At 35.8% G+C, this 19,314-nt stretch overlaps 1 protein-coding gene across 24 annotated transcripts in view; it reads right to left on the bottom strand.

The window, feature by feature from the left end:
* Positions 1 to 204: 204 nt before the first annotated feature.
* The window catches only part of pHCl-1 (pH-sensitive chloride channel 1), a 442,438-nt gene continuing 423,328 nt past the window's right edge, over positions 205 to 19,314 (bottom strand). For 16 of the 24 annotated variants that reach the window (XM_065218428.1, XM_065218422.1, XM_065218473.1 and 13 more), the window contains 2 exons: positions 6,917 to 7,027; positions 205 to 6,752 (listed from right to left, as the gene is read on the bottom strand). In XM_065218428.1, coding sequence (XP_065074500.1) covers positions 6,606 to 6,752; positions 6,917 to 7,027 — 258 coding nt within the window. In that variant the 3' untranslated portion in view covers positions 205 to 6,605. The remainder of the gene's footprint in view (positions 6,753 to 6,916; positions 7,028 to 19,314) is intronic. The other 8 variants (XM_065218457.1, XM_065218527.1, XM_065218535.1 and 5 more) reach the window with 1 other exon arrangement.

The raw sequence follows: 19,314 nt of genomic DNA, 5'->3' as shown, positions 1-19,314 counted from the left end.
TCCAATTTTTTAACTACTCGATTAACAACTAATCGATTATTATTTGTTCGCTGTGCTGTCATTTTTCCACCAATGAGAGTGCAGCATATGTTTGAAACAATGAGTGATTATCCTCTGGAGAAGTTAATGCTTATATCGGCATGATATAACCGATTACAAATATTTTACTTTTCGGTTCGTTGAAAATCGGCCATCACTAATAATGATACAATTTGAAAGGGACCGGGACTAATCACAAATTACGTCCCCCGGTAACTCAAATGAACACGAGTGCTCACCGGTTGGTATTACCAAGCAAGAGGCTGAAAATCTATCGGGTTGGAATTTTTGGCAACTTTACTGGGCATAGAGTACCATTCAAAGATGATTTTTTTTTTTCAAAAAACGTATCTGTTATTGTAAACAAAGATTCAAACGTCAATTTATAGAAACTCTTAGCTCTCCCACGCAAAATTACACCACTGTCAGAAAGGGGAATGTTACCATAATAAGTGTCAAGTATTTAGATAAATAGCGATCAGATTACCGGGGTTCCACGGTATCACATGTTGAGTGCTATACAGATTTGATACAAATGACAAAATGATTTTTATTCGAGGCCTGATTTCAGGATTTCTAGATTCAAAGAAAAAAAACATTATCACCTTATTATTCGGCAGAAAGGTTAAATTCGACCATATGAAGTTCTTAAGTATTGTTGGATTTACATTCAAAAAGAGTTTGTTTGCACCTCAAAAAACACCTCGGATATATAGGTTTCGTAGTAGAATAATTACACATGTATTGAATATATGAAAAGATAAATGATCTAAATCTAGTAACAAGAGGTAACTCTTCTATTTTGGGCATATTTCTTAACCACAGTATTGAGCCAAACATTTTCCATGTCAGTTAAGGAGATTCATTAATTCATTCAGGGTTTATTTGTTTGAAACCTCAAAAGTAGAAATTATGAGATGTGCTGCCAAAACTCATCACGATGAGCCAATCATGGACGCCAACTTAGACCCCCTAGTATTTTCAGAATCTTATATAAATTATCTATATAAGCTTATTTTGTCCTTCCCATATTTGAGCTATGTTGGTGTTACTGGCGATTATTGCAGCTTATCACTGCACTCATTTCATCTGTTTTCTCAGAGCTCCATCATCACTCACAAAACGAAATTGAGAGACAACGTTCTCTCTCCCTCTCTCTCTCTCTCTCTCTCTCTCTCTCTCTCATACATTTATTATTGGTTCCTGATGAACGTTATGTCTGTTCCCGTACATACATGAAAAATTTAAGGGCTCATGGCCGTGGAGCCTCAACAAAGATATCAAAGAAATTGATTGATTGATCGATTGAAAATCGACAGGAACTTGACCCGGGCCTATTTACTGTGAATTTCAGGGATGAACGATTTTTCCTATACTAAAAAAAACTCCTTAACAATAACGGAGTGAGTTGTCACCTGTGAGAAAATAGATACAACTAGCAGCTTTGGAAACGATTAATGCATGCATTGTTTATAATACACGGCCGGTGAGACTGCTGACTCAGCGTTGAGTAACCCACGTTTTTAGAAATTTATTACTTATGAATGATTTTCGGGTAACATGAGGTAGCTGTTATACGCCTTTAACCATTTAATTTTCCCACGCGTTGAATGACACTCAACGTCCATGGTTCGGTTCCAGTCTGCTCCGATTTATTATTTTTTTGTCAACATACTTTTCATAAAGTAAATCAATGAAATTCATACTGATTTCTTGTGGCTAAAATTCATAAGCGTTTCTTATGGAATTCTTACGTTATTTTGCCTGCGTGTACAACTGACTCTCAATTAAGAACTGTGAAAGTGCTTCAAAGAGTTGAGTGCAAGCGGCAGCTCGTTTAACAGTGTCAAACTGAAAACGAAACTATCTCAGAGAGTGAGTCACTTTTACTCATTCGTATGGAGAAATTTCTAAAAGCTTAGGTCACTCAGCGCATGAGTAGGCTACGGTTTTGGAAAATTCGTCATACGAATTAGTGATAGTGACTCACTCTTTGAGTAATATTCGTTTTCAGTGCAAAGCCAGGAAAAAGATAAATTATGCACGTTGTTCAATCCAAGCACGGTATTACCAGACATGGTATTATCAGACACGGTATTACCAGACACGGTATTACCAAGCTGAGGAGTGATTCGGCGGTCGAGGACAATTTTTTGGTTGACAATTTTCTCGGCTTCCCTGGGCATACAGTTTCATTGAAAGTTTAAGTAAGGTTAGATTTTTTCCAAGGTACATTGGCTGATTCGTCTCTGGCGATGTACCACTGTGTTTTTTCCACACAATATACAAATTTTTGCTGATAATGTTCGCATAGAAAGTTCTTAATTTATATCTGTAGAAATGCTTCGTAGAACACTAAGCTGAGATCCGACAAAACGCTCGCAAAAGAAACTTAAAAAACCTAGTACGATTGCTTCTTATGCAGGGTAAACGCTCCTTTCCCGGGTAGCACACTTTCGTTAATAAAAGTTGCAGCAACTTGTTTATGACTGAAATAAGTCGTAACCAAGTTTCTACAACCGATATGTGACAAGCGTACTACTAGGGTTAATTGCGGTACGTTAGAAGCGTTAGGTTCCTCTAGACCGTTTTGACATTGAATCGTCTTGCTCTATCGAGCACACAGGAATGAATGAGATGGTTTGTTTTCCCACTAATCTGTTTCTCTCTTGCTTGCACTCCTTCAGTTTAGATGGTGCATTAGTGTGCGCCGATTAAACATCAAAAACCTCTATAGTTATGTATGGAGACTCCATACACAACTATAGGAACCTATCACTTCATACCGCAACTATAGGAGCGTTTACCCTAATGGAAAAACCCGTTCTGCTGTTTTTCCAAACTTTTCCGGCACAAAACTGTTGAGTTCATTCAGTACTAAGAATCTCTGGGAGCCGAGTCGAACTGTCAAACGGGAGCCAAAAATTCAAAAGAGCTTAGAAGTCATGTGGGTAGTTACTGTTTGAACCACAAATAAAAGTATTGCCTCCTACTGAAAACAAATTAAGAATTATAATTATGAAACTGTCGAAACATCAAGCTTAGTAGGCGGATAATGATAATGCCAAAAATGGGTTACGATTTGCTGAAAGAAGAATTAAATCAAACTTTATATAAGAGTCATGTGAGCTTTGTGGGCAGGTGCACTCCCAAAACCATGTATACGTTATTTGTGGAGCAGAGAAGGAGGAGCCAAGAGTACATTTGACAGCATGTATATACGATTTCGTGAGCTGATTCAGCAAAATAATTTGAAGCTTCGAAAGAATTTCAAGATGTTTTCTTGCTCACTTGAAAAATTAAATCGACAGAGTTCGCAATACCCAGCTAAGAACGTGTGAGGTGATGAGGCATTTCCATTGAAAAACTCAGTTTTGACAAAAACGCAAACGGGACCGATTGCGATGAGCGGCAGTATATTCGAACATTACATAAACCATCAAGTTAATACGATTATCATTCCAGATTCTTGGAAAGTTAGTCTTTTGTCGATTTGAATCCAATAATGGTAGAATTAAATCCTATGCGGTTCCCCACTCATGTTTGATGGCTGTAGGAAAATCAATACCTAATAACACATCATTAATTCGGTAATGCTAACTAAGCACAACATATCATTGAAATTCATTGGGCTTCATTGATGAATGTGTTTGCCTGGAAAAATACAACGTCTTGTAACAGTACGCTTAGTTCTTAATTTGCAAGGCATAAGTTTTAATAGGAAGGAAGGAAGTCTATGGAGAAAAAAAAATAACTTGGACTCAATTAAAACGAAAAACAGTCTCAGTTATATGCAATCCTCATGGTCCTTGGGACGGCAGTTTAAGACCGATGAATAAGGCATCAAAATGTCGGACTCAACACTCAGCGTTCTCACCGACTCCCGGATACTTGTATCCTTTCAAGCATGGTATTTGCTCTAAGTTTTCTTTTTAAATTTAAGATTTTCGTCTTTAACATACTGCCATAGTCATTTACCAAAAACGGAATTAATTCTAAAGAAATGACAAATCCCGGTATTTTGAAGCGTACTTTGTTCAAATTCAGAACAAAATAACCTTGTTCGGTATCAATAGACGATAAATTGAAAGAATGCGAGAAAAATTATTTGCCAAGTGCAAACCAATTGAATGCGTATAAACTGACCCATAACGATCTGGAATTGGCAAGCGAGTCATTTTTCACTTAGTGATGTGAAATCAGGTTGACAATTTTTTTTTGACAGTTTTAGTTTTTTAGCGCTATATAATCTAATTTTTCGGCTAAAAATAATGCTTATCTCCATACCAACTTCGGGTTCAAAGTTATGTTTAAAGTTAGAAAGCAAATTATTTTTTAGATAAATATATGGATGGAAAATAAATTAAACATATACATTGTAATCTTCAAGCGTTTTCACATGAGAAATGCTTTAAGTATATATTTTCATTTTCCATCATATATGTCATGAAACCTCGGTTGATGTGTTTCACGAAAGACGAAACTATCAAAGTCGATTGCTTTTTCACTCATCCGCTTCACCGAAGCTTAAAAGAAATATCAATGAAGCGAAGGAAGAAAGAGAGACAAGTGATTGAAAATTTGTGTTTTAGCTGTTCGACTTCAATAGAAAAAAGAAAGCCAGCAGTCGCTTTCTCGCATCGATTTTGTCAATTGAATCTGATATTGTGACGCGTTGCTCAAAACCTACAATACTTCACACTTCACTACTTAATTTCCTTCTTCAACTGTTTCTTGGAAAATCTTGGGAAGTGATTGTATTTGAAATTTATTGTATAACTTGCTGTCTCAAAGATCATGGATTGTCCAACTTTAAAATTCATTGCGGTTATTCCCAAAAATGAACTATGGGAAATCAAGAATTCCCATTGTTCAATGTAAGTTATCCCAATCATTATTAATGACGTTAAGCTACCAGATCACTTTCACAATAATTTAATGAAGGCTTTCTAAACCTACCTCCTACATTAAGTGGTGAGCGCAGTGAGATACAATCGTTAATCCAAAAATATCCTCGATCAGACTGTCAATCAGCATAGTTGGCTCCACTCTACCGCTCTACTGCTTTTTGAAGCCCTGATGGGCATCCAACTACACCACTGGGATTAGTTCACGGAATACGGACCAGTTGTATTAATTCAATACATGTGTAATGATTTTGTAGATATTAATATGTACGGTGAAAGTAAGTTTTTGTGTCGTTTTTTTCTTTGGTCTGAAGTATACGGTGGTGCTTTCGCTTTCCGGTTCTCTATATTGCAAGCTGTCCATTCAACTACAATTTATGGCATTATCAATTGATTTCGTTCTAGAGTTTTGTCATCCTACAATTTAGCTGCAGAATGGTTTTCAATTTGCGGTTTACGTTAAATCAAACTTGTTACATTCAGATCTCGTAGAAAATGAGTACAAAATACAGTTTGTGTGTGTCTGTCTGCGATTGCTTTTTAGATTAAGAAAATATATGATCTTGTTTTGTTCTCAATGCTTATTTGACTAGACTATTTGCACCTTATCTAGACTTTGTCATTGAATTGTTCTTTATTCTATCTCATATAAATATGCTAATCATTAGTTTAGACTTTATTCAAATAATATTGCTATATTTTCTTTCATTCCTTATTCTCCTACTAGAACTCTATTTGATTGCAAAAATTCTCATCATTGGCTTGGCGTGTGTGTTTGTGTGTGTGTTTTTTTTTGTTTTTTTTATCTATGCTTGGTTTGATCCTTTTTCATTCAATTTGAATTATTCGTTCTACGAAAATCGGCTCCAGTCCCTTATGTAGAATAAAATTTAAATAGGCAATTGCTGACGACGCTCGACACAATTCAGTAAAACGATCGCACCAATAAGCTAAATTCAATGAGCTACTTCTGCTTTGCATTGGTTCAAATGGAAAGAATTTTGTTGTAGAACTTACAAATGGTAACTAATTGCGACCGGTTTCTATCTCGACTGCTCTACTGTACTGTTATCCTCTGTGATCTAAACCGAGTTTAGCTAGACTTAATTCGCGAAATTACCCACTATTTACAGTTTGTTTTTTGTTTTTATTTTTACAGTTTTCTATCTATTTTTGTTTGTCATTACAGCATTCTCAAAATGTTCAGTTTTTGTATGTTTTGATTTAGTTTAGTAGTTGCTGATGTTTCTTTTCTGTTTTACTAAAAAGGCAGTATTTGTTTTTGTTGTTTTTTTCTTTCTCTACTAATCTGTGTCACTTTTTACAAACTTACTCGATTTAGTTTTTATTGACAACTGTTCTTTGCATCCCGAAGCTGCGTAATTCTGTCTATTTTTAATGAGTAACTCGTCGAAAGCGGTGTAACTTGTAAGTTTATCAAAATTTCCATGTAGGTACTGGCCGCCATGGTGTGAGTTTACAATGAATCGGTGTTAATGATCTTCTATGTATTTTACATAACAACGGTGAAATGCGAATAGCACTGGAAACTTATAATCTGCCTCATAATGGGTGCATCATTGCCCATAGCCATGCTAGCTGCCACTACAGCACATTATTCGTATAGAGTTCGTGAAGCAATCGCTTGTTGATCGTATTCTAGGAGAATCCCTTGTAGTGTATGAAAAAGAATATGAGAAAGACTGCGTATGCCGACGGGAAGGTAATCCGAGCGATGACGTCGATTGTTTTCGCCACCCGAATCGGATGGGGTGGCTCTTTTTTCCGCACCTGGACGAAACATGTCTGCAAGGAAAGGAAAGGATATTGCATAAATAAGTGTCAGTATGTTATCCTATTTTCGAATCAAATATAGCAGCCTTTAATGCAATGAAGATTTAAAATCAGTTTGTTTTTTTAATTTTGATAATAATTTATTTATTACACTAAACTTCTGCTACTAAACTTACCTCGGTAGCACAGCCATTGTTCGCCGAGTGTGTGCATGGGCTGGTCCCACCCGCGCAACTGGTACAGGCAACAATCTCGTTCGGTCCGCTGGATTCTCGTTTCTTCACACCCTACCGAGAGGGAATTTCGTTAGAATGTTGGTCGTGGCAAGTTTATGATTTTATAATATCGTTTAATTAAGTTCCATGTCAAACAGAACAGTGCACAGTTTAGAACGCATTGGAGTAATCTCGATCGAGAAATCAGTGATATGCTCATAAATCATATAATTCTGGGAAACAATTAATCAAAACTTTTTGCATAATTTTCCATATCAGCATGGATTGATATAGGTAAAAGCCGATAAACATAAAACAGCGTTGCTGCTGATATTGAAAGCTGGCTGTAGAACTAGATCTTAGGAATGACATTTCCATCCGAGAAAATAAGAAAATGAAAAATGCGATAACGAAATTGGAAAATCATCCATTCCGTTATACCGCCATACCAATCAATGGTTTCGCATCAGAAGCACAACGGCTGTCTCGCATCCATCATTGATGTGCCCCTTGGGGCAAAAGGGACAATGAATCAAGATGACATGTCATGATGATTGGTTCCGTTTGTGGGCAAAAAGTCTTTACAGATTGCATTCGAATATCGCCTGCAGATAGTTGTCTGGATTCGGTCAGTGAACAACAGGTACGTATCTGCTGGGATGGGTTTTTTCTGTTATTGACACCCTAGACTGGATCGAAGCCGAACCGGTCTGTTGATTGTGAAAATTCCTAGTAAGTCTTTTGACCATTGGCATGCGGGAGATTCGTTCATTTTCCGAAAATAAGCGTTTGTGACAAGTTTTGACTTATGAGGTGCTCGAGAAGGGGTCACTACTGGAGGAGAGGGACAAGCAATCACACTAGGGTCAGATAATCAACTAAATGGGGACTAGCTCCCCACAGTCTTCCACAATCCTTTTCCAGTGCTCCTATCGAGCGAAGCTAAATCATTGGGTTATTGCATTTCTATGTGTAGGTACAAAGGTCGGTGCAATTTATGGCATTCCTAAATTGGACAACCGTTCTTCATTGCGATTTTCAGGGAAAGGTGCACAGTTCTGTAGGCAAACGATGACTGATATCGGATGGTTGGATGCACTGAGAAAGAGCGATAATTGAGTTCGATGAAAGGAATAGTTTGTTTTTGTTGGGTCTGTTCAGAAAAGGTACATGAATGGTCATTCTGAAACTGTACAGAGTGGATGGGAGTTGAATATGTGGTTGAATCGTTCGAAAATTTCTATGGGTTGAAACTTTGGCCGTTTTTCATGTTGTTGGTTTAATGTTTTTTAATCCACCTGTTCCTATTTGAGCTTAAAATATTCAGTTGGTATACAATGATCAATTTGTCAAAACAGATTGTTTTAAAGACTCTATTTCGCTGAGGTCTATTTCAGAAAGCCAGAATTGAGGCGTTATCTTTGTCTAATTTTCGATGTGCTTAAATTTCTGACAGCGCATAATGTTCATATAAGTCATGTTGAGTGTCACATTGCAAAATGGCCCCAAAGCCGTTTTTCTAAACACAAAAATGTGAATGCTTAAACCGTTAGTTTTAGGATAATGGTGGCTTTGGGAAATTTTTTATATAGTTTTTGGACATTTTTTCGTGTAAGTTAGAGTGGTCGCTGTGGTTATTGAGCTCAAAATATATACTTTTTAGTTGTAGAATAATTTACTTAAAGCAACTTTGCACAAGATACTTTTTTTATATATCTAATGGTTTTCGTCTTAAACTTGTTTCCAAAAGGTACTCGTAAAAAAAGAACCATAGAAGTACAATAAAATGATTTGTATCGAAACAATATAATTTACTGTATTTACAGTAAATCGTATTATATACATCCTCCAAATTTGTAGCAGGAGTGCTAAGGATTTTTGGAGTTCTCGTTCATAATATATAATATAACCGTCTATCCACTCGCTATTCTTGAGCATTAGAGGACTAGTTTTATAAATTATAATTTCAATACAATGTAGATCTATATAAGCAACAAGCAACTCACTTTTTATGGGACATGCATAAATTACGTAGCATTTTAGGGGGTGTCTGAAACAGCTGTGACTGACCATTCAGGTATAAGATATAAGAATTTACAGAACTAGCTAATTCAATTAAGTATGGTCTCCCGTATATCAATTTAATTTGGTAATCATTATTTTTTAAGTGAGAATCACTCCTGTCCCTGAGCATTAATCGTTCTGCATTCTTTTGGAATTTGTTTATTGTATAACAAAAAATGAACTTAAAACTCCCCAATCTCTATCCTGCATCTCAATCATACACCAAGCTCTCCAGAATGCATGAACAGCCTCATACCTGTTGTGCAAATGCAAACATACAGGAGATCTACCGCTGCACAATGGGCCAGAAATTAAAATTTCACCCAAAAATAAAACAAAATATATATTGAAACCAACCGTCATTTTTCTGCCTATGCTGATAGTTGATAGAATCCACAAATAGCCGATATTTTGGTTATTTTACCATGTCCCTTTGAATTTTTGATGGCATGGATCTCAGACACTATAAATATTACGTGCAGAAAATTGTAATCACATGTATGCTGCGGTGCAGAAAAAGATTGATTATAGTTTCGCACACGAAATCTTCATAGTTTCTGAGATTCGTCCAATCAAAAATTTGAAGTGGTAATGCAAAATAACCAAAAATAGCGGACATTTGTGGATTCTACCATCTTTCACCTTAAGGTGAAGTAAACACAAATTTCAAAAATGGTTATCTCTGAGACGTTACTTCAGATTGGAAAAAGCTCTCGTCGTTTTGAGCGAAATAATAAAAGGAAATCATCGACGAGAAATTTTTGCAATCTGAAGTGATTTCTCAGAGATAACCATTTTTGAAAGTTTTATTTACTCACTAGGTCACCATACTCAATTCTAAGGTCATTTTGACTTCAAGTATTCTTGATTTTATTTTAAACACTGTAGAATGATTTACGATGTTTGCAGAAAGTAAATGGTTCGTTTTATTTGTTTTGATGTATCTACAAAACTGGATTTTGTTTTGCCAAGATTGGCACCGTCGAGTAGCTTGGCATTTTATTTTTCTGGATCTCAGTGAACAACTTGCCGAGATTCAGCAAACAAACAGAGATTTTGCCGAGATCTCAGTAAAAATAAATGCCAAGCTGGTCGGGGGTGCAATCTCGACAAAAAATCTAAGTGTGTATGTTTTTTTTTTAAAATACTGCTGTTAATTTCATTATTACTTTGAAGCATTACTATTTCTATTGTAACATGTTCCACATAAGAGTAACGGTATTCCGCAAGGTGCCTTCCATTCATCTTGATTAAAAAAATACTTTATGAAATTATGGAATAATAAGATATTATTTGATATTTTGTATGTGTAAGTAATAAGAAAATACGGTAAAGTTTGTGTTTGACACATCAAACCTGCAAATTTAGCTTTGACAGAGTCTTTATTTGCGTTTTCCTGATTTCCTCTTCGCGAAGAGTGAAGAGCAAAGAGTGGGTGAGATAAATTACAAAATCGCTTATTGCGACTCTCATGTAGCAAAATTGGCAGGTATTATGTGTCAAACACAAACTTAAAAATCTTTTCTTGTTGTTTACACAATTAAAATGTTTTCATAATATTTTATTATTCCATAATTTCTTAAAACATTTTTTTAGTCAAAACCAATGGAAGGCACCCAAGTATCCCAAGCAGTACAATTCAGCACATTCCATAAGTTTATGCAACTTGTTATAAGTTGGAAACATGTAACCACAACTGTTCAGTGACAAGTGTGTGTTCGACCTGAAACCAATCTACACAAAAAAAAATCTGAACTCTAACAATCTCGTAAAATCCTTCGTTTAATTTTGAGCTATACTTGCCATAAACAAACGAAATCGTTTACAGGCTTGCATACAATATTGCTAAGTTATGCGGTATTGCGCTTAAATTTACACGAAATATCGCGTAAATTTATGCCTAATCTAGCGTTAATTTTATGTGCGCTATATCTCGCAGAAATATGAATTTTTCGAACGGTGTTGGGTGCTTGAACTTCAACCATTTCGGCGAATATCTGAGAACGGATTAAGCAGAATACAGTGAATACTCCATATCTCGATGTTCTATATCTCGATATGTGAACACTTTTTTCTATATGTCGATGGTTATCCCGGTCCCTTCAAACGGTCTAGTAGGCTATTCATGTTCTATACCTATCTTCTATATCTCGATGGTCCCTTATAAACCTATATATGGAGAGTTGACTGTAGATATAACCACACGCTAACTCTAGAGTACCCATTAAGTTAGTATCTTGTACTCATTTTTAGAACTGGTTCTAAAGTGTTAAAAAACTGAGTATTTTCGTAATATTGAAAAATGAATACTTTTTCCCCTTCTTTGAAAACCTGTTCTGGAATAAACATGACTAAAAGAGATTCATTATTGATTCAGTGCGAAAGTAACGGCATTTTTAAAATCACAGAAGTAAGCGCAGCGTGGAAGTGCAAATCAGTTATATTTGGCGGGACTAGAGATTTCTCATAAGATTGCTGCATGTGCATGCGAATAGGTTTTATTTTCTGACGATCGAGAAAATGGAAGCCCTAAAAGACCAACTGAACCCAGAAGAGTACGGAAAACTAAAAAGTAGAATATTTTTCGTTTATTTTGATTTGTCTGTTATTCATTCAGCATTATCTTGTTTTGTTTCCGGATGCACTGTGTTAGTTTCAGGTTATCTGAATCCTGTTGCATTACGGTGCTGGTGTGGCTCAATACAGCTTTCATTTAAAGCTTTGAGGCCCCACATCCTGTAGTGTCACCCCGGAAAGCTGGACAAGATAATGACCATTTGCCGGAATGACCACTTAGAAATTATCGCCGACTTCGGTAATTTTTACCGAAATCTGAACAGCTGTACTTTTCGGTAAAATTTATGCAATTCAATTCAATTGCTTTTCAGCTACTTTGAAACTAAATCTCCACTAAAATGACAAGATTTGATAATTTAAACAAGGTTGAACATGTTTTGATATTATTTTCAAATTTAATAGCCTTTAAATTGAAGGTCAAAGTTTTACCGAACGTTCAGCTGTTCTGATTTCGGTAAAATTTACCGAACACGGAAGCAAAATCTTAGTGTGTAGGGAACTTGCATCGGCAGTTTGATTTGTTTGATGATTTTAAGTTGAGCTTTGTGTGATGATTTTATGAATTTTGACGTATTTATTATTGATGGTAATGAGCCCTATAAAAGCTTGTTTTGTTTTTCTAAAAAATGCGTACTTTTTCCCCATTACCGATAAACAAGATGATTAAAAAATACCCATTTAATGAAGTACTCGTCAAATACTCATTATTGAGTAAAGTTGGTTTTACTCATTTCATGAGTTAAGCCACTTTTCTTTGAAATGGGTACTTCTTTACTCATAAATGGGTACTGCATGGTTAGCGTGCAAACAGATTTTTAAAATTTAGCAAAGGATTATTGTTAAAACCATTTTTATTCCATTCAATAACTCCTGTGTTTTATGCATTTACATCATAAAACACAACCTTGTTGTCAATGAGAATATCAAAACAGAATGAGAAACATTTTCTTCCAAAAAATTGATTTTGATTTCTCTGAAACAGTAGGCCATAGAACCATAGCGGTAACTCTAAGACTAGAAGGTCCCGAAGAAACGTGCTCAACTTTTTGGCTCAGCTCTGGTACTATCTTCGGTCCCAAGCTAATCGATGCACCCCTCGAAACATAGGAAAATCCACGAACCCCTCATTTTATCAGTCAAACTTTCATAGCGAATCAAAACAAACATAGTGTAGTACTAGAATTTCGACTAGAATGGGGTACGTTAATCGATTTGCTTGGGAGCAATAGACTTCGAAGACACCAAGCCTTAAAATGCCTTGGTTAAGAGTTAATGGCTTTGTCGTCTACTCTGCATTTCTGGCCCTCTGTGTGCTAAAATTGGAGTAGATTTCGATTTGCACTGCAGTGGAAGCAGTTCACGAAGAATACCAGATTTTATTCCACCCGCATTGTTGCACAGATCATAAACTTGAATAATTGAAAAATCTGTACGGATCAAACGACTGCATAGAAGCCGACGGAGACGGAGGGATTTTTGTTTGTCTCCCGGAGAAATTAACTCTATGCACCTTTGCCATATTTCACCGCCCTCGTTGGATGCTTTTGTTCCGGGCCAGCACAAACAATGGAAAATTATAAATTTCCTAAACATCCTATTGTCTTTTCCACTGTTGATACAGCAGCAACCCAGCCATTGAGGTTGCTTTTCCCTGGGTTTTTCAGAATGTACGTGTATTACATATAGATAGGCATATGCATGCAGAGCTTTCATTTGTTTTCATTTCTTCCACGCAGAAGGATGCTCGTGTAAGCCAACTACCAACACCTATTAGGGACAAAGGGTTATGCTGATGTTCTGTTCTGTGTTACATGGGGAAAATATATGAGTGTAGGTGAACGTTTGACTGTTTGGGTGTCGCAAAAAAGGGAGTAAAGCAGAGTAACACTTACCGGCTACGGAAAACATATCCATGAAGCATTAAAATGTTAAAAACGGTAAAAAAAAACAACTAATTATTTATCTGCATTCCAGTTCGTGGTGTGTTTTTGCATATTTTTCATTTATTTGTTTTTGGAAACCGGTGTGTTTTAAGGTCAGGTTTTTACAAAACATTCGCACTATTTCATTCCGTCAAAAAAAGAAAAAAAGAACATGGAAACACGGTATGGTCCGTAAATAAGAGCAAAATGACAAACAAGAGGAGAATTAAATAGAAAGAACAAAGGATGTAAACTAATTAAAATATGTTCTGCTTGATAATATTTCTACTGGCCACATGCCCATCATAGTGCTTTAGTATATATCTTTATATATATGTCGTTATCTAGCTATTTTGCAGGCATATTCAATGGAGCTTTTGTGAATATCTGCAAGCATATAGGCAGGTAAAAAAGTATATCTTTGCAAAGAAGCTGCATAGCTTGATAGTTGTTATTATTATGCTCATGTATCTCAACGCAGCGTAAATACATCAGCACATCAGTAGGATTTGCCAACACGAATGCCACGGTAAAGTGGTAAAGTGTCGTTAATTAAATAATGATAATAATCAGTAGGATATATATGTAGGGTTTTTGATCTAATTTCCGTCCTTCTAAGCACAACCCGTGCTTTACCTCTCTTTTTTGAACGGGTTTGAACAAAAAATGAAATATTTCTGTCAAAGATGACTTTTAAATTTATTCACCTTTCCATGCGTACCGTTGGATTTGATAAAGAGTCACAAATTGTTGAGATATTGTTTAAAATCTAACACGACTTCTTGATTCTAAATTCGTCCTACGAGTTTCAATTCCGCCCTAATGCATTGAACGCCATTAGATTTTCTTCATCCTACGGATAAACGTAGTAAAAGAGGATTCGCTAGAAGCACTTTTTTTGTTTTGAGAACAATGAGCGTAAATATTCATACAATGCGCTCTAATAGGATTTATGTTGTAGCTAACGCATCGGAATAAACCTATTATTGGTTTGTGCATGGTAAAATTATTGATATTATTGATCATTTCTGATCAAAAGAACGGAAATGGGCGATTACGACGAAGTAGCGCTGTACCCTACGTTACGATTTTAAATATCATAAAAATTATATTATGTACACCATAGAATAGAGAAGTCATTCACTTACCATATGGCTTTGGATTGCTTTGTCATGTATGATATAGGGCCATTAGGCTGAGTGGGTCACTTGGCTGAATTTTCAAAGTGAAATATTGAGATTTAGTGTAAATGGTTAACGCTATCAGTTGAACCGAAGGACATCTACCCTTCCGAATAATGTGGACAAAAATCCATACGAGACGTTTTTCGCAAGTGATTGTAAAGAACTATATGATTTTTTTTTGTACTGTCGGAACGATTATAAGGGTGAACGTTAGCATTTATATAACTTTAAAAATGTACCAGTGTTAGAGCCAGTCTTCACGATACAAGATCTGTGTAAAGTACACGAATGTTTAGCTCTCACTTGTTCTACGCTTGCTATGTTCTAATATGTGCAGCCTTCTTGAACACAAGTTTGTACTCAAGTACAATGAACAATAAGTTTACACCCATGTGCAAACTCATGCGCTTGTGCTCATATGGAAGGCAAGCCGTCAATGGCAGACAAATTAGTTCCCTTACCTAATATGAACCTTTCTTATATAGCTTAACACGCACATTTAAATCACAAGTTTAATGGTTTGAATCCAGCGATCTACACCGTTTATTTTGTTATTTTATAATTTTATAATTTTGCTCCGCACACAAACTCATGTGCAATGTACCCGTGTGCAAACATCTGCGAATACACTTGTGAACATCGATATACCCGAGTGTATTGCATGAAATGTGCCTGTGTACAAAATTGCGCGTGGTCTCAAAAAAGTCCACACGTCTGATCGAAGTGTTTAAACACTTGATTTTCATATGCACAATTACATTTATGTTAAGTGTATTTCACCATGGTTCAATGTGTTCTACGCGTTGATTTCTAGTGTTTCAAACATTGAAATATGTATTGGTAATCTTTCTCTATAAATTCAAGTGTATTGCAGTAGTGTGATTCAATGTACTGTTCAATATAGATGGATTTGAAGTGTTTTGCATTTCAATGCGATGTGAATTGCTTGTTCTGCAAGGTAAATATCGAACGCATGAGTTGTGACTTCATCCTTATCAACCATCCTCATATAGGGTAAATTATGGCTTCGGCAGCCATCGACTGTTTTCGGCAACCACAATTTAAACGTTAATTGCGATGTATTTTCTCACTAAAATACTTCGCTGAATGTATTTAAACGATTCCTTAGTCTTTCAGCTTCAATCCTAATACATTTTTACGACTGAGCAAACCTGTTATGCTAGGTGTTTCTTCAAAAGAAACATAAGCACATCAAAATACGGCTGATTTCGAGTTGCCGATAATAGAACAGCTGGTTAACACGCAGTTTAAACGGAAAGGTTGCCGAAGTAAAAGAGGCTGCCGACAATAGTCACACTCACCTGAGAAGTTTGGAGCGCGTTAAAAACGTTTTCAAACCGTTTTGGACGGTTTTGTTGATTGGAATGGATAGAATAGCTAGCAGCAGATGAATGTAAACAAACAGACACGTCATATGTGGTCGTGACACTGAGAAAATGCTAATAGAAGTGCGGAAGCTGCTTAGATTGACGAGAATACGTAAATTCCCCTATGAGAACAACTGTGGTCCAGTGAGATCGAACGTAGACAACGGCAGCAGCACATCATAACAGTCACAGTCCAAGATAAATTCCCAAATCAGACACATTAAAAAAGTGAATGCTTTACCCTCCGGCAGCTTTGTTTATGTATTTGTTGATTCAATTTTGTAGTCGGTAAAGTAGAAGTCGATAAAGTATAAAATATTGTAGAACATTAAACTATGATGTACAAAGCTATTGACTGAGGAGAGACATTGAAGACACCAATCAAAAATTGATAATTTTATTGACAACCATCAATTTGTGTTTTTTTTTAAATAAATTAGAAATTACATTTTCAATTGAGGAATGTTTAGCCAACGCTTTTTCATAGAAGATTTATAATTCTTTGAAATATAAACAGTTCTTCCGAGATCCGAAAATGACACGAATATAAAAATTATGCACATAGGCAAAACGAATGTTTACTTACAATTGATAAATCTAGATAAAGCTGGAATTAGGGCGTAACAGCTTTTGTAAACAATGACTTCTCGCGATGATTTCTAGAAAGTCAAGGCTCGTCCACGCAAATTCACATCACCATCGGATAGGAGAAGAATTCACCTATCTGATGGTTATGTTGGCTTGCGTGGGCGTGCTTTGAATTCCTAGAAATCATCGAGAGAAGTCATTGTTTAAAAAAGCTGTTACGCCCTAATTCCAGCTCTATCTAGAAATTTACAAACCTAACAACATTTTCAAATGTAGTCATTATTAGTTTAAGTTTTTTCATGTAAGATTTTTCTAGCTTTGAAACATGACATCTTGGAAGAAATATGTATTATTTTTTTTCTGTATCAGTATGGATGCCGTATGGTTGAGAGATTACGTTATTAACTCAGATTTACTGTCATGTATGTGTTTTTTTTGTTCAGAGGAGCGCACAATCGGACCATTCTGAAAAAATGTGGTCAAAACTCTCTTCTCACCTTTTCCGATATTTTGGCGCGTAAGTGTCTTATAAGAAGTTGTTTGAAATGTTATTTTGCATCTTTTGAAATAGGCATATTTTATTTTATGAAGGTTGTATTACACTTAGAAAAATTAACCTTTTTGTAATCACAATATAACAAGTTGAAGCGTTCGTTGTAAAACTATGAATTTCATTAAAATTTGCTACACACACTAAGTTTCTGCATCATAGGTCTAGCGAGATATAATTTGAATATGGTCACCTACCTGGACTACAATAAAATCACTTTTTATTTTATTTTTTTCATCATAAATCTTATCTTATCGATTTGAAATGTTCTGCAAAGTTTTAAATATCCTCAAAATAAAAAACTTTTTTGAGAACAGCAATATTGTAAAACGCTTCATTTGCTTTGTAAAGCGATTTCAAAGCAAACTTCATCAATTTTGCGATTAAAATGTCTCCGAAAATGGCAGTTTCTGGCAGCCAAAATTAACGTTGGTTTATCAATCATGGTATGAAATACTAATGTGCCAAAAAGCCTTGTTCGTTGCTGCTTAGGTACATAGATTTTTGCTGTATTCATTAGTTTTGAAATTTTGATTAGTTTTTTAATTTTTGTTTACTAATTTTAGCTAATTTATGCAGAGTAACATTTCAAGTAACTTCTTCTACGACAAACGCTAAAACATCGGGAAAGGTGAGAAAAGAGTTTTGTCCGCCTTTTTATCAGAATGGTCCCTCTGTGAGTGACAGACAATAGTCTTGAATGTGATCTCAAAAGCGCTTATTTTAGAATCTATATGAGGTTTCCTAGGTCAGCTTTTTTTCTATGTGTCAGTCAATTATTATTAATAATGATGTGAATATACATCAAGCATTACTGCATTTTCGTTAACACAGCTGCTGGAGTTCATTTTGATTAGGTCAAATTTGTAATATTTATTAAAAATTATTAAGAAAAAGTTTTAAAAATTAAAGTTTTGGAGTAAAACATTATCATTATTTTTCAATGATTATCTGTTGACCACCCAAAACGTTGAAACAATCACTAGATTTGCACTAAATTTTTCAAGATTCCATTATGTAAATATCAACTACCTTACCTTACCTTACCCTACCTTACCTCACTTTATTTACATTTGTATACGACCTATCCAAAAATGATTCCCGGATTCTTTTGCATCATCCTTTTGCCGACTTTATTATATCAGCTGATGGCTTCAGCCAGTGCAACCAGAATTATGCAGTTGTTAATCGGTTGCAAGTAAATTGATTTCACGGGACACAATGATTGATGATTCCTACACACTACACTGGTTATTTGTATTTGTATTTGTATTTAAAATAATTCATCTGACAATTTAGTCTTAATGAATAAAATTAGAGCTAATTTAACACAGACCTAATCCGATTTGCAAAACGTTCGGTTGGTTAATTGAACTCGAAAAACTCTTTGACAGCCGTACACGCACGAATACACGCTGAGATTGGTTCGTTGTTCCCAAACATGGTTCGATGAAAACTTGGAGGCAGTAGCGTTGTATTCCGAAGAGATCTGCTCGGCACACGAAAGTTCAACATTCAACAGCTTAGCAATAAGCAACGATTGCTGTACTTTCCGTCGTTGTTCCAGTGTGTCTAGGCCCAACAGTCGGCATCTATCAGGATACGGCGGCAAATTGTCAGGATCACTCCACAGCAAGTTTCTCAGTGCCAGACGAATCTGAACCCGTTCGATCCTTTGGCACCACGTGACATGGTGAGGATGCCAAACGACGGAAATATTTTCCAAAATTGGACGGACAAGTGCACAGTACAATGACTTCCAACAATTTGGATCCGAAAAATCCTTCGAAACTTTGGAAATAAAGCCCAACTGTCGCGTTGCTTTCGATATGATCGCTGAACGGTGTAAATCAAAAGTAATTTTTGTGTCTAGTTGAACCCCTAGATCAGTCACACTGGTAACTCTGGTAAGAGTATCGCCGTCCATATGAGAGTCAAACAAAATTGGATGTACCATGCGGTGAAACTTGATTATCTGACATTTCAAGACCAACAATTGAAATGGCCTTAACTCCATTTTGTAAACAAACCTTGTAAGGCCATTTTCTCGCGAACCTCGTAAACCTAAAGCACAATCGGGTAGAGG

The sequence above is a fragment of the Ochlerotatus camptorhynchus genome, unplaced genomic scaffold (genome assembly GCF_037179485.1).
Source record: "Ochlerotatus camptorhynchus isolate MF236.1 unplaced genomic scaffold, CSIRO-AGI_Acam_v1.1 ptg000008l, whole genome shotgun sequence".
Taxonomy (NCBI): domain Eukaryota; kingdom Metazoa; phylum Arthropoda; class Insecta; order Diptera; family Culicidae; genus Ochlerotatus; species Ochlerotatus camptorhynchus.
Note: the sequence above shows the minus strand (reverse complement) of the source record. Positions and strands in the feature narration are given on the sequence as shown.